The 13480-nt window shown below is 44.1% G+C and overlaps 1 protein-coding gene across 4 annotated transcripts in view; it reads left to right on the top strand.

The window, feature by feature from the left end:
* Window positions 1–13480, top strand: part of RNF24 (ring finger protein 24) — a 104090-nt gene that overhangs the window by 77340 nt on the left and 13270 nt on the right. For all 4 annotated transcript variants that reach the window (XM_060779425.2, XM_060779426.2, XM_060779424.2 and 1 more), the window contains exons 3-4: window positions 10890–10932; window positions 12898–12939. In XM_060779425.2, coding sequence (XP_060635408.2) covers window positions 10890–10932; window positions 12898–12939 — 85 coding nt within the window. The remainder of the gene's footprint in view (window positions 1–10889; window positions 10933–12897; window positions 12940–13480) is intronic.

The following is a 13480-nucleotide window of genomic DNA, read 5'->3' as shown; positions in this document are numbered from 1 at the left end:
TGGCTACACACCTTTTTTCAGTGTGCATCATTTCACGACACAGTAATCAAGTTTTACTGATGGAGATACGGACACATAATATAAACTGATATAACTAAACGTATAGGAGGCCCTAGTGACGCAGCGGAGTAAACCCCTGAGCTGCTGAACTTGCTGACCGAAAGGTCGGCGGTTCAAATCCAGGGAGTGGAGTGAGCTCCAGCTGTTAGCCCCAGCTCCTGCCAACCTAGCAGTTCAAAAACATGCAAGTGTTGGTGGATTCCTAGGTGTTTTGGCCTAAAACTCCCAGAAATCCCAGTCAGCTTGCTAGATGTTAGGATTCCTGGGAGATGAATTTACGACGCCATAAAAATCTCCAGCAAGCATGCAAAGAATGAGGAAGTACTTCATCAGTGTCACTAATGGAAGGTCCCCTGGTGGCCAGAATACCCTCATGAAAAAGCTGGAATGTTAAACAGCCTCTGTGTGTCTGTCTATATATGTTGTGTGTCTATAGCATTGAATGTTTGCCATGTATATGTACATTGTAATCCGCCCTGAGTCCCCTGCAGGGTGAGAAGGGCGGAATATAAATACCGTAAATATATAAATACGTGTGAATAGATCAATAGGGACCGCTTCAGCAAGAAGGTGACGGTGCTCCATGCGGTCCAACGGGCAACCCAACGTGCCTCCAGCTCTGTACAAAAGATGGGCTTCTGAAAAATATGGGGTTTGGTCACTGATCCAACAAAACGTTGCACTTGCATCGTCCTTCCCAAACAAAGCATTATTCTCCACAATTCGTCTCCCTTTTCTACACATCTGTTATTCTTTCTTCTCTATTTACCTAGAATGCTCAGTCTTGTTTGACCTGTTCTGGAGTGACTGATATTTATCTCCATTTATACATTCGTTCGTGTGTGTTTTGCAAGACACAACAGCTTCCCCCAGGCAAGCAGAAAGACTCTTAATGTTCAATGCTGCCTATTTTGGGAGACCACTAGGACGTAAGGCGGTCTCCAGGTCAGGCTTGGAGTGCATCTTTCCTGAAATCCTGTTCCTGAAATCCTTTCCTGTTCAACAAGTTCAACAGCTCAGTGCTATAGATAGATGGATGGATCGATGGATCGATCTGAACTGGTTCTATCAGAAAAAATAATATGAAAAGTTTATTGAACTGCATGCAAAAACTTTGTTTTTGTGAGAGGGACATCCTACAGCATACTTCACTCTATGGCAATGTTTTTAACCTGAGGGTTGCAAGGAGGTGTCAGAGGGGTCACCAAAGACCATCAGTAAACACAGTATTTTCTGTTGATCATGAGGGTTCTGTATGGGAAGTTTGGCCCAATTCTATCCTTGGTGGGTTTCAGAATATTCTTTGATTGTATGTGAACTATAAATCCCAGCAACTTCAACTCCCAAATGTCAAGGTCTATTTTCCCCAAAGTCCACCAATGTTCACATTTTGGCATATTATTTTTGCCAAGTTTGGTCCAGATCCTTCATTGTTTGAGTCCACAGTGTTCTCTGGATGTAGGTGAACTACAACTCCAAAACTCAAGGTCAATAATCACCAAACCTTCCAGTATTTTCTTTTGGTCAGGGGAGTTTTGTGTGCCAAGTCTGGTTCAATTCCATCGTTGATGGAGTTCAGAATGCTCTTTGATTGTAGGTGAACTTTAAATCCCATCAACTTCAACTCGAAAATGTCAAGGCCTATTTTCCCCAAAGTCCACCAGTGTTCACATGCGGGCACATTGAGTATTTGTGCCAAGTTTGGTCCTGATCCATCATTGTTTGAGTCCACAGTGTTCTCTGCATGTAGGTGAACTACAACTCCAAAACTCAAGGTCAATGTCCACCAAACTTTTCCAGCATTTTCTGCTGGTCATTGGAGTTCCGTGTGCCAAGTTTGGTTCAATTCCGTTGTTGGTGGAGTTCAGAATGCTCTTTGATTATAGGTGAACTATAAATCCCAGTAAACTACAACTCCCAAATGACAAAATCAATCCCCCCCCCCAACCCCACCTGTCGGAACCCAGATGCCTTAAAGAGCCAGACACAGGAGTATGTCCAAAATAATAATTTATTAAAGCAAACAGGACTCAGAGACACTTGCTTCAGTGCCTCTGGTCAAAACTCAAAGATTGTAGCAATTTCTAGCTAGTAAAACAAACTCAGAAAAAAATCCAGATTAAACTGGCAAAAAACCCGGATTAAACAAGAATTCTTCCAAAGCACACCAAAATCACAGCTCAATCACGCAAACAAACAAAAAGCCGAGAAGAGAAGAGAAGCCATTGTCCAGTAGCAGTCCAAGGTCGAAGAAATCCCAGTTGAAAGTTCCAAAGTCCACAAGGCAGCGTCGTCGTCAAAAGCAGTTCGAAGTCAAGTAGAGGAAAAATCCGCACTTAAGAGAATCCAAGCCGGTCGATACACAAAGCAAACAGCAACCTGCAGATCCAGGACCCAAGCCCAATAGGAAAGTAGCAGTGACAAGACCCAAAGCACGAAACCAACACTTTGCCTACTGCAAAGTTCTATCATTCCAGTGCCCACATTTATCTTATAGCTCATCATCCGATGATTAGCTGCCCTCCACCCCATCCTCATCACTCTCAGCTGGCTTAGTTTCTACATCTGAATACCAACGCCCATCCCTCCAACTCTTCCACTTCTTGTCAAGACTTAGGTCTCCCCATGATTCCACAGTGCCTCCAGATTGCCAATCCCCGCCACCAGAAAACCCCGCAAAAGTGTCACTAGACGTTGGCTGAGTACGCACATTCTGAACCTCCTGTACCTTGGTCCATTCTAGTGGCTCCTCTTCATCCCCATCACTCCCAGACCCATAATTTCCAGAAAAACCCATGAAATCCTCTTCCTCCGTGGGAGCAGTAAGTATGTCCCGGATCTTCTTTCTCTGACACTCCTCGTCTGATACCTGCTCTCGAGTAATCCTCTTAGTCCCTCTGTTCCCATCTGTATCTCCTTTTCTCCTCCTCACTCATTTCACTCTCGGAGAAACCCTCGAAGGACTCTTCATCAGTGGGTGACATAAGTATCTCCTGGATCCTCTTCCTTTGCTGTTCCTCATCTAACGCCTGGGCACCTCGTTTCCCTCCTCTAATACTCCAACTACCAGTTGCAGTGTTGCCAACAGGCTCTACTACAACACCACCAGTATTCAAATTTGGGCATATTGGGTATTTGTGCCAAATTTGGTCAGTGAATGAAAATACACCCTGCATATCGGATGTTTACATTACGATTCATAACAGTAGCGAAATGACAGTTCTGAAGTAGCAATGAAAATAATATTATGGTTGGGTGTCACAACAACATGAGGAACTGTATTAAGGGGTCGCAGCATGTGGAAGGTTGAGAAACCCTGTTTTAGGAAGACATCCTGCAGCACATTTTGCTATAGTTTTTCAATGAATATCCCATTGAGTCTCAACCAATTTAACCTACTTTGTGGCAGCCAGATAAACAAAGTTTCTGGAGTGTAACAACTACTTTCAAAGTAAGGATTGCACATTTAAACAGGAAATAATACTTTCAAACCAGGAACAGATTTTTTTATAATGTCTAAAACACAGACATGTGCCTTTCACCTTAAGAACAGACAAGCATCCCGAGCTCTGAGGATTACCTGGGAAGGAATCCCACTGGAGCATTGCAGCGCACCCAAATACCTGGGAGTCACTCTGGACCGTTCTCTGACCTACAAGAAGCACTGCCTGAACATCAAACAAAAAGCGGGTGCTAGAAACAATATCATATGAAAGCTGACTGGCACAACCTGGGGATCACAACCCGACACAGAGAAGACATCTGCCCTCTGCTGCTGAGTACGCATGCCCAGTGTGGAACACATCTCACCACACTAAAACAGTAGATGTGGCTCTTAATGAGACATGCCGCATTATCACGGGGTGTCTGCGCCCCACAGCAATGGAGAAATTACACTGCTTAGCTGGTATTGCACCACCTGACATCTGCCAGGAAGCAGCAACCAATAGTGAAAGGACCAAGGCAGAGACATCTCCAGCTCATCCCTTGTTTGGGTATCAGCCAGCACGTCAATGACTTAAATCAAGAAATAGTTTTCTTAGATCTACAGAGACACTCGCTGGAACACCCCAGCAAGCAAGAGTCCAAAAGTGGCAGGGTCAAACCCAGAACCTCAATCTGTGGTTGATACCAGATGAGAGACTTCCCCCTGGGCACACAGAAGACTGGGCGGCTTGGAAAGCGCTGAACAGACTGCGCTCTGGCACAACGAGTTGCAGAGCCAATCTTAAGAAATGGGGCTACAAAGTGGAATCCACGACATATGAGTGCGGAGAGGAGCAAACCACTGACCACCTGCTGCAATGCAACCTGAGCCCTGCCACATGCACAATGGAGGGCCTTCTTGTGGCAACACCAGAGGCACTCCAAGTGGCCAGCTACTGGTCAAAGGACATTTAATCAGCTACCAAGTTTGCAAAATTTGTGGGTTTTTTTTAATCTGTTTGTTTGTTTTGTTCTGTTAGAAATGTAATACAATGTTCTGGTTGCGGATGACACGATAAATAAAATACATATTTTGAAGTAGGTTTGTTGAGCGTTTCTTCTCTTGTCCCTTCTCATAAATAACTTGCATATTTTGTGCTCAAGGAATGGTTTGCATCTGCCATCTCCAACTTCTCAGGTGCAAGCTGCTACTCGAAAGGTGACGAAAGAGGCTTGGATTGCTAATGTGAACAAAAGTGGGACAACCTCATTGCAAAACCGTGGCCCCTTCCAAAGCTGGAATAGTTAAACTGAACCTCGATAGGGATCTTTAGGGGAGCTTTGTTGATACATTTGAGACGCTCCACACGCATGACCCAGAAGCAATCTGGGATGGGGAATCCCATGATGCTTGTTCAGCAGGCAATGTTCTGGCTCCGGTCGAGTTGGGAACAAAGGCTTCCATTGTGTGGACTCCGGTTTATTAGCCCCTATTGTGAAGTCTGTCTGCGCAGCAGTGCTGAGCTTGAAACAACCATTTTTTCCAAAGTAATTATCAACTCAGCAGGGACTCGGCATGTTTTGTCCCTCTGAGCAAAAGGAGAGAATGCCCAGGAGACCCTCCGTATCCACAGGTTGCACCATCCATGGCTGGAACTTGTTCCAAAATATCAATTTCCAAAAGCAGGCCTTGATTTGGTGAGCACCAGTTTCCTACGCTATTGCATACAATGGGACTTGAGCATCCACAAATTTGGGTTTCCTTGATCCCAACCCTAGTGGATAACGAGACCCCGCTGTACTTGCATTGCTTCTGCTGGAAATTTTACACGGAAAGGATAGGTAGGTCTGCATTTTTGTTGTTATTGTTATGTTTATTTATACCCCACCTTTTCTCTCCAGAAGGAGAGAAAAAGCAGCCTGCATCATCACCACCACCATCATTATATTTATTACATTTATTAAAGAGAATCAAAGTGGTAAAGTAAATGTAAAGGTTTCCCTGACATTAAGTCTAGTCGTGTCCAACTCTGGGGGTTGCGGTTCATCTCCATTTCTAAGGTGAAGAGCTGGCGTTGTCCATAGGCACCTCCAAAGTCATGTGGCCAGCATGGAGCGCTGTTACCTTCCCGGTGCAGTGGTACCTATTGGCCTACTCACATTTGAACTGCTAGGTTGGCAGAAGCTGGGGCTAACAGCAGGAGCTCACCCCGCTCCCCAGATTCGAACTGCCGACCTTTCGGTCAGCAAGTTCAGCAGCTCAGTAGTTTAACCCACTGTGCCACCGTGGGCTCCATCAAAGTGATAAGCATTAGTAAAAACAATACAGTACACATTAGTCATAACCTCTTAGAGGTGTTGAGTTTACTTTGATTGATTTTGTCATTTGGGAGTTGTCATTTGGGAGTTGTAGTTGCTGGGATTTATAGTTCTCCTACAATCAGAGAGCATTCTGAACTAAACCAACGATGGAATTGAACCGAACTTGGCACACAGAACTCCCACAACTAACAGAATATACTGGAATGTTTGGAAGGCATTGACCTTGATTTTTGAGAGTTGTAGTTCATCTACATCCAGAGAGCACTGTGGATTCAAATAATGATGGATCTGGACCAAACTTGAAAGGAATACTCAATATACCAAAATGTGAACACTGGTGGAGTTTGTGGAAAATAGACCTTGACATTTGGGAGTTGTAGTTGCTGGGATTTATAGTTCACCTACAATCAAAGAGCTATTTGAACCCCACCAACAATAGAATTGGGCCAAACTTCCACACAAAACCCCAATGATCAACAGAAAATACTGTGTTTTCTGATGATCTTTGGCGACCCTTCTAATACCTCCCTCGTGACCCTCCCCGGGGTCCCGACCCCCAGGTTGAGAAACTTTGCTCTATCGAATTGATGGAGATTCTGTGATATATTCAAAACTAGAGCAAAATGTGCTGCGGGATGTCCCAAAAAAACTAAAGTTTTTGCAGTTTAATAAACTTTTCTCATGTTTTTTTATGATAGAGCCAATTAGGAAATGACATTTATAACCCAGGAACCCAAATCGTGTTATTTCCGAGTGGAACGGTCCCCAGATGAAACAAGTCTTTCTGTGTTCCTTTTGCACCGGCTCAAGATCGGATCTGTCCTCGTTCCACGAGGTGCATGGATGCCGGTTCTCTTTCTCTGCTCAGACCATCTTTGTACGAATGCAGAGGCTGGGACTGCGTCGTCCCACAAAGACGGCATTCTGCCCATTCATAAATGGAAGAGAATATCTGGTTTGAAATGGAAACACGCGTCTTCATTCTGAATTGTGCTGGATTTGTGCATAGGTTTCTGTTACTGAGCGTGAATAGGCTTTTGGAAACGGCCAGGAAAGGTGGAAGGAACAGCCTTCGCTGTACTGTACCACTTTAGTATGGAATGAGATGTAGTTGGCATTGTTTTGGTCATTTCCCTATACTTTGGAAATAAAGTGCAATCTGGCTGGAAAAAGTTTGATTTGGGGGGGAGTTGTATAGTTTTAAATGTATTTTAATACTTTTATGTTCCACGGCAGAAAAGATTTATTTCATTTTTGTATTCATACTAGTGTCTATACCCAGTGTTTCTCAAGCTAGGCATTTTGTAATGCTGTGTATTGTTTATTTCATTTATTTATTTACTAGCTGTACCCGCCATGCGTTGCTGTGGCCAACGTTCCCTCCCTCCTTCTATTTCTTTCTCTCCTTCCTCTCCTTGCTCTTTCCTTCCTTCCCCTCCCTTTTTTCTTCCCCTGTTTTCCTCTCCTTTCTTCCTTCTCTACCTCTTTCCTTCTTTCTCTCTTTCCTTCTCTACCTCTTTATTTCCTTCTTTCCCTCTTTCCTTCAGTCCCTCTTTCCTTCCTTCCCTTATTTTCTTTCCTTCTCTCCTTCCTTCCTTCTCTACCTCTTTCCTTCCTTCCCCTCCCTTTTTTCTTCCCCTTTTTCCCTCTCCTTTCTTCCTTCTCTACCTCTTTCCTTCCTTCTTTCTCTCTCTCCTTCTCTCCCTCTTTCTTTCCCTCTTTCCATCACTCCCTCTTTCCTTCCTTCCCTTATTTTCTTTCCTTCTCTCCTTCTTTCCTTCCTTCCTTCCTTCTCTACCTCTTTCCTTCCCCACCCTTTTTTCTTCCCCTTTTTTCCTCTCCTTTCTTCCTTCTCTCCCTCTTTCTTTCCCTCTTTCCATCACTCCCTCTTTCCTTCCTTCCCTTATTTTCTTTCCTTCTCTCCTTCCTTCCTTCTCTACCTCTTTCCTTTCTTCCTTCCCTCTTCCCTTCCTTTTTTACTTTCTTTCTCCTCTTCCTTCCCTCCGTTTTCCTTCCCTTTTTTCTGTATTGTCATTTAGTTTTTCATCATTTCGCTTTGGGGGAGGGGAGTTAAGTCCTATCCATTTTTTGTGGGGATTTTCTGAGTGATGGTCACTCGTTGGTCTGTTAGGGGTGTAGTGTCCAAATTTTGTGTCAGTTCGTCGAGTGGTTTTTGAGTTATGTTAATCCCACAAACAAACATTACATTTTTATTTATATAGATTTACAGTATTTATATTTCGCCCTTCTCACCCCGCAGGGGACTCAGGGCAGATTACAGTGTACATATACATGGCAAACATTCAATGCCATAGAGACGCAACATATATAGACAGAAGCACAGAGGCTATTTATCATTCCAGCTTTTTCATGAGGGTATTCTGACCACCAGGGGAGCTGTTGCTTCACCGTCCATTTGTGACACTGATGGAGTACTTCCTCATTCTTGGCATGCTTGCTGGGGATTTTTATGACCTCACAGATTAGCGTCCCTGTGTAAGCAGTACTTAAATTTCCTTCTTGAAAGATACAACTGTCGTTTGGGCTGCAAAGGGATTGTGGCGCAGCTGGCTGAGTGTCAGCTGCATTAAGATCCGCCCTTAAGATCACTCTGAGTTCGAAGCCAGCCCGGGTTGGAGTGGGCTTCCAACCGATTGTGTAGCCTGTTGTCAACCTTTGCAACCCGAAAGACAGTTGCATCTGTCAAGTAGGAAAATTAGGTACCACCTTAAAGTGTGGGGAGGCTAAATTAACTGATTTATGAGGCCATAAAGAAGATTCCAGCAAAGCATTCCAGTCGGGCAGCCTGCGGGGAATGCGGAAGTACTTCATCAGCGTTGCAGACGGACGATGAAAGCGACAGCGGCCAGAAAAAAGTTAAATAGCCTCTGTGTATGTCTCTATATGTTTGTATGTCAAAAATTGGCATTGAATGTTTGCCATATATGTGTAGACTGTAATCCACCCCGTGTCCCCTGCGGGGTGAGAAGGGCGGAATATATAAGCTGTAAATAAATAAATAAATAATATACATGGCAAACATTCAATGCCATAGACACACAACATATATAGACAAACGCACAGAGGCTATTTAACATTCCAGCTTTTTCATGAGGGTATTCTGGCCACCAGGGGAGCTGTTGCTTCGCCATCCATTTGTGACACTGATGGAGTACTTCCTCATTCTTTGCATGCTTGCTGGAGATTTTTATGGCGTCGTAAATTAGCCTACACGCATAAGCAATATCTAAATTTCCTACTTGACAGATGCAACTGTCTTTCGGGCTGCAAAGGTCGACAGCAAGCTACACAAATTGGTCGAAAGCTCACTCTGACCCAGGCTGGCTTCGAACTCATGACCTTTTGATCAGTAGTGATCTTAATGCAGCTAATACAGTCCTGGTATTAGAAATATTCATTGTTGGCCTTTCGATTCTGTGAATGTTTCCATTAGAAAAAGAATGCATACCCATATAATGGGACTTTTTATAAAATTGCAAAGTTGATGGGCTGCAAGTCCCATGATCAGGATGCAACTCCCATCAGCCTCTATCAGATGTGGCTGGACTCCAACTCCCATCATTCTCTATCAGTCCCACTCCCAATCTCGAGTAAAAGCAGAGTTTTTCAGTCCTTTTTTTAGGCTGAAAAAGCCCCCTTGGCTTTGTTTTTGCAAGCATCACCTTTGTGGAAATTTGCGGTCGGAGAAGAGAAGTCATATACCGCCTTCTTTTGCATGTTAACGTCACAGGGATCAAAACGAAAGCAGAAGTGCCCATAGAAGACCGCAACGTCTGTTGGCCCTTTGCACTGGGTTATTATGTCTTATTAAAGCAAACAACCACCCAGCAGTTGCCTTTCACAGGAAACACTTAATTTGTATGTGTGCCGTAGTCTACAAAATGCAAGAGCCGGACAGAGAAAGAAGGAAATGGCTTTTCAAGATGAGAAAGGGACACAAGATAATATTTCCATCCAAAGAGATAATGGCTCCAGGCTTGTCAAGATATTCAATTATGGGGACTGGGGTATGGATAACTCTTTAACTCTTGCTTTTTTGACTTCAGAAGGCCCCAACCATCCCCACAATTGGTTGTCGAAGGCTTTCATAACCAGAATTATTGGGTTGCTGTGAATTTCCCAGGCTGTCTGGCCATGTTCGAGAAGCATTCTCTCCTGACATTTCACCCACATCTATGGTAGGCATCCTCAGAGGTTGTGAGGTCTATTCGAATGTGAGGTTGTGGAATGTCCAGGGTGGGACAAAGAAAGACCAGTAGACACCTCCTAACAAAGGATTCCCCTGAGCAGGAAGTAGCCAGTCTTTGAAGCTGCAAGGCCATTCAGTGCTAATCAAGGTGGCCAATTGCAACATTCACTCCTGCATCAAGCAGGCAAGAGTTCTTTCTTCTACCCTGGACATTCCACAGATATGTAAACCCCACTTGCCTAGGTTGTTTTGGTTTCCCGGCTATATGTCCATGTTCTAGGCCATATAGCCTGAAAAACCTACAACAACCCAGTGAATCCAGCCATGAAAACCTCTCTAACTTGACACCTCACAACCTCTGAGGATGCCTGCCATAGATGTGGGCGAAATGTCAGGAGAGAATGCTTCTCTCCTGGCTTTTGGAACAATAGCCCAGAAAACTCACAGCAATTCATCTCAACTTTTTGTTAAGATATCAGTATGCTTTTTTTTTGGGGGGGGGGTATATTTTACCCCCTAAACCAGGCAAAAAGTCCCAAAATACAAGGAGACACACAAAAAATAATGAAATACAAATGAAATGCAAATATATAGGATGGGTGACACCTGGCTTGCAAACAGTCCATTTGAAAGAAATCTAGGAGTCTTAGCAGACCACAAGCTGGACATGAGTCAACAGTGTGATGTGGCAGCGAAAAAGGCCAATGCGATTCCAGACTGCATCAATAGTGTCGAGATGGAGGGAAGCAATATCTGCAGCAATGCTCTGAAATGTAGGAAGCATTTTACCTTGCAAGTCTCTAGTTATATTACTTCCTGTGGTGGCATTTCCAATTTACTATATTTATTCTTCTTTGTTCTTGAATTGTAGGCTGAGACATCAAGCCCATAAAGAACTATACGCTTACAAACAGGTGAGACATTTAGGTGTTCCCTTTATTTTCTGTTTCTTTCTATTATTTTTCAGTATACATTTGCTGCCTTTCAAGTCTCCTATCTTATTTTGCTCAAACTATAATCCAAGGTGTGTCTACACCAGGTATGAGCAAACTCTGGCACGCAGGCCGGATGCGGCCCCTTGGGCTCTCCTCTCTCTCACCATCCTATCCTTCCTTCCTTCTCGCTTTCCTTCCCTCCCTTGCTTCCTTACCTCCCTCTTTCTCCCTCCCTCCTTCCTTCCCTTCCACCCTTTCATCCTTCCTTCCCTCTTTTCTCCTTCCTTCCCTCGCTCCTTACATTCCCTTCCTTCCATCCTTGCCTTCACCCTTTCATCCTTTATTCCTTCCTTCCCTCCCTTTTGTCTTTCCTTCCTTCTTGCTTTCTTCCCTCCTTTCTCTCCCCTCTCCTCCACATTCTCCTTCCTTCCTTCCTTCCTTCCTTCCTTCCTTCCTTCCTTTCTTCCTTCTCTTCCTTTCCTTCTTCTCTTTTCTTTCCCGTCCCCTTTCTCTCCTTCCTTCCTTCCCTCTTTCTTTCGTTCCCTTTTTTCTTTCCTTCAATTCTTCCTCCCTCCCTCTCTCCTTCCTTCCTTCCTTCCTTCCTTCCTTCCTTCCTTCCTTCTCCTCTTTTCTTTCCCTTCCCTTTCTCTCCTTCCTTCCTTCCCTCTTTCTTTCGTTCCCTTTTTTCTTTCCTTCAATCCTTCCTTCCTTCCTCCCTCCCTCTCTCCTTCCTTCCTTCCTTCCTTCCCTCCCTCCTTCCTTCCTTCCTTCCTTCCTTCTCCTCTTTTCTTTCCCTTCCCCTTTCTCTCCTTCTTTCCCTTTCTTTCGTTAGCTTTTTTCTTTCCCTCTCTCCTTCCTTCCTTCCTTCTCTTCCTTTCCTTCTCCTCTTTTCTTTCCCTTCCCTTTCTCTCCTTCCTTCCTTCCCTCTTTCTTTCGTTCCCTTTTTTCTTTCCTTCAATCCTTCCTCCCTCCCTCTCTCCTTCCTTCCTTCCTTCCTTCTTTTCTTTCCCTTCCCCTTTCTCTCCTTCTTTCCCTTTCTTTCGTTCCCTTTTTTCTTTCCCTCTCTCCTTCCTTCGTTCCTTCTCTTCCTTTCCTTCTCCTCTTTTCTTTCCCTTCCCCTTTCTCTCCTTCCTTCCTTCCCTCTTTCTTTCGTTCCCTTTTTTCTTTCCCTCTCTTTCCTCCCTCCCTCCCTCCCTCCTTCCTTCCTTCCTGTTTGTCCTCCCTCCCTTCCTTCTCTTTTTCCAGCTCTTTTTCCTTCCTCCTTTCCTCCTAGGGAGTTTTTGGCTGGGAGAAGATAGAGAAGGAACATTGGAACCATGTTTCAAGATTTCGAATGTTGTCCCATTGAGGAGAAGGAGAGGGAAAACTGACTTTCTGCTGCTCTAGAGACCAGGGCACAAGGAAGCAATGGGTTCAAACAGCAGGGAAAGAGATGTGACTGAAAAGATTAGGAAGAACTTCCTGGAGAGTGGCCTAGGCTGCCTAGAAATGCGGTGGAGTCTCCTCTTCTGGAGGATTTTCCACAGAGGCTGTCTATTGGAAGCGCTATGGTTGTGCCTTTCTGCATGGCAGGGGGTTGGATTGGATGGCCTTTGGGGGTCTCTTCCAGTTCTAGGATTCTATATTGGGAATAGGCAATATGGGGTTTAATGGATACACTTTTTCTCTCCCGTCCACCAGTTCTGGGATCTCGCTAGACTACAAATCTGGCAATTCCACAACATCGAGCCATGGCAATTGAAGTGTTGCATCAATTCCAAATCGTTAGGGATGTCAGAAAACATCAAAGCTCAGGTTAAAACGCAAGGTGGAGTCGCTGCTCCGCTGAAATGGAAAATACCAGCCAGAATTACATTTTAATATTTTTCAATGATAATAATAATCGTTGTTGCTGCCATTGTTGCTATTGATTAGCACCCTCTCTCAATATCTCTTTTCTTGCAGGTTATCCTAAAGGAAAAAGTCAAAGAACTCAACTTACATGAGGTAAGCTGATATGCTCCTTCGTGGTCTCTGTGAAATTGCACCTACGAGTCTCACTGTTTTTGAATAATTTTATTAAACCTTTCATTTAATATAATATTTTCATATAAGTGATATATGGTGTTTTCTGGACATTTTTTCCTAAGGACCTTCTATCTTCTAGCAGAAGCATGGGCAAATTTCAGCCCTCCGGGTGTTTTGGACTTCAACTCCCACAATTCCTAACAGCCTACTGGCTGTTAGGAATTGTGGGAGTTGCAGTCCAAAACACCCGGAGGGCCAAAGTTTGCCCATGCCTGGAATTAGGGGATTGATCACTACTATAGTAGATTGCCCCCAGTGAGGCAGGGGGTTAAACCACTGAGCTGCTGAACAAATGATCTTTAGATGGCTTGTGAAGTATAACAAAGTCTTTTATTAATGAACAATCAAACAGAAACTTCTCTTGTCTTCAGTAAAGATATACAAATGATTCCAGACTTTATGCAACTGGTAGCTTCCTAAACTTGCCCACGAAGGACAGGCAACTGTCTTCAATAACTAA

Source organism: Anolis sagrei, chromosome 5 (assembly GCF_037176765.1).
Source record: "Anolis sagrei isolate rAnoSag1 chromosome 5, rAnoSag1.mat, whole genome shotgun sequence".
NCBI classification, from domain to species: domain Eukaryota; kingdom Metazoa; phylum Chordata; class Lepidosauria; order Squamata; family Dactyloidae; genus Anolis; species Anolis sagrei.
Note: the sequence above shows the minus strand (reverse complement) of the source record. Positions and strands in the feature narration are given on the sequence as shown.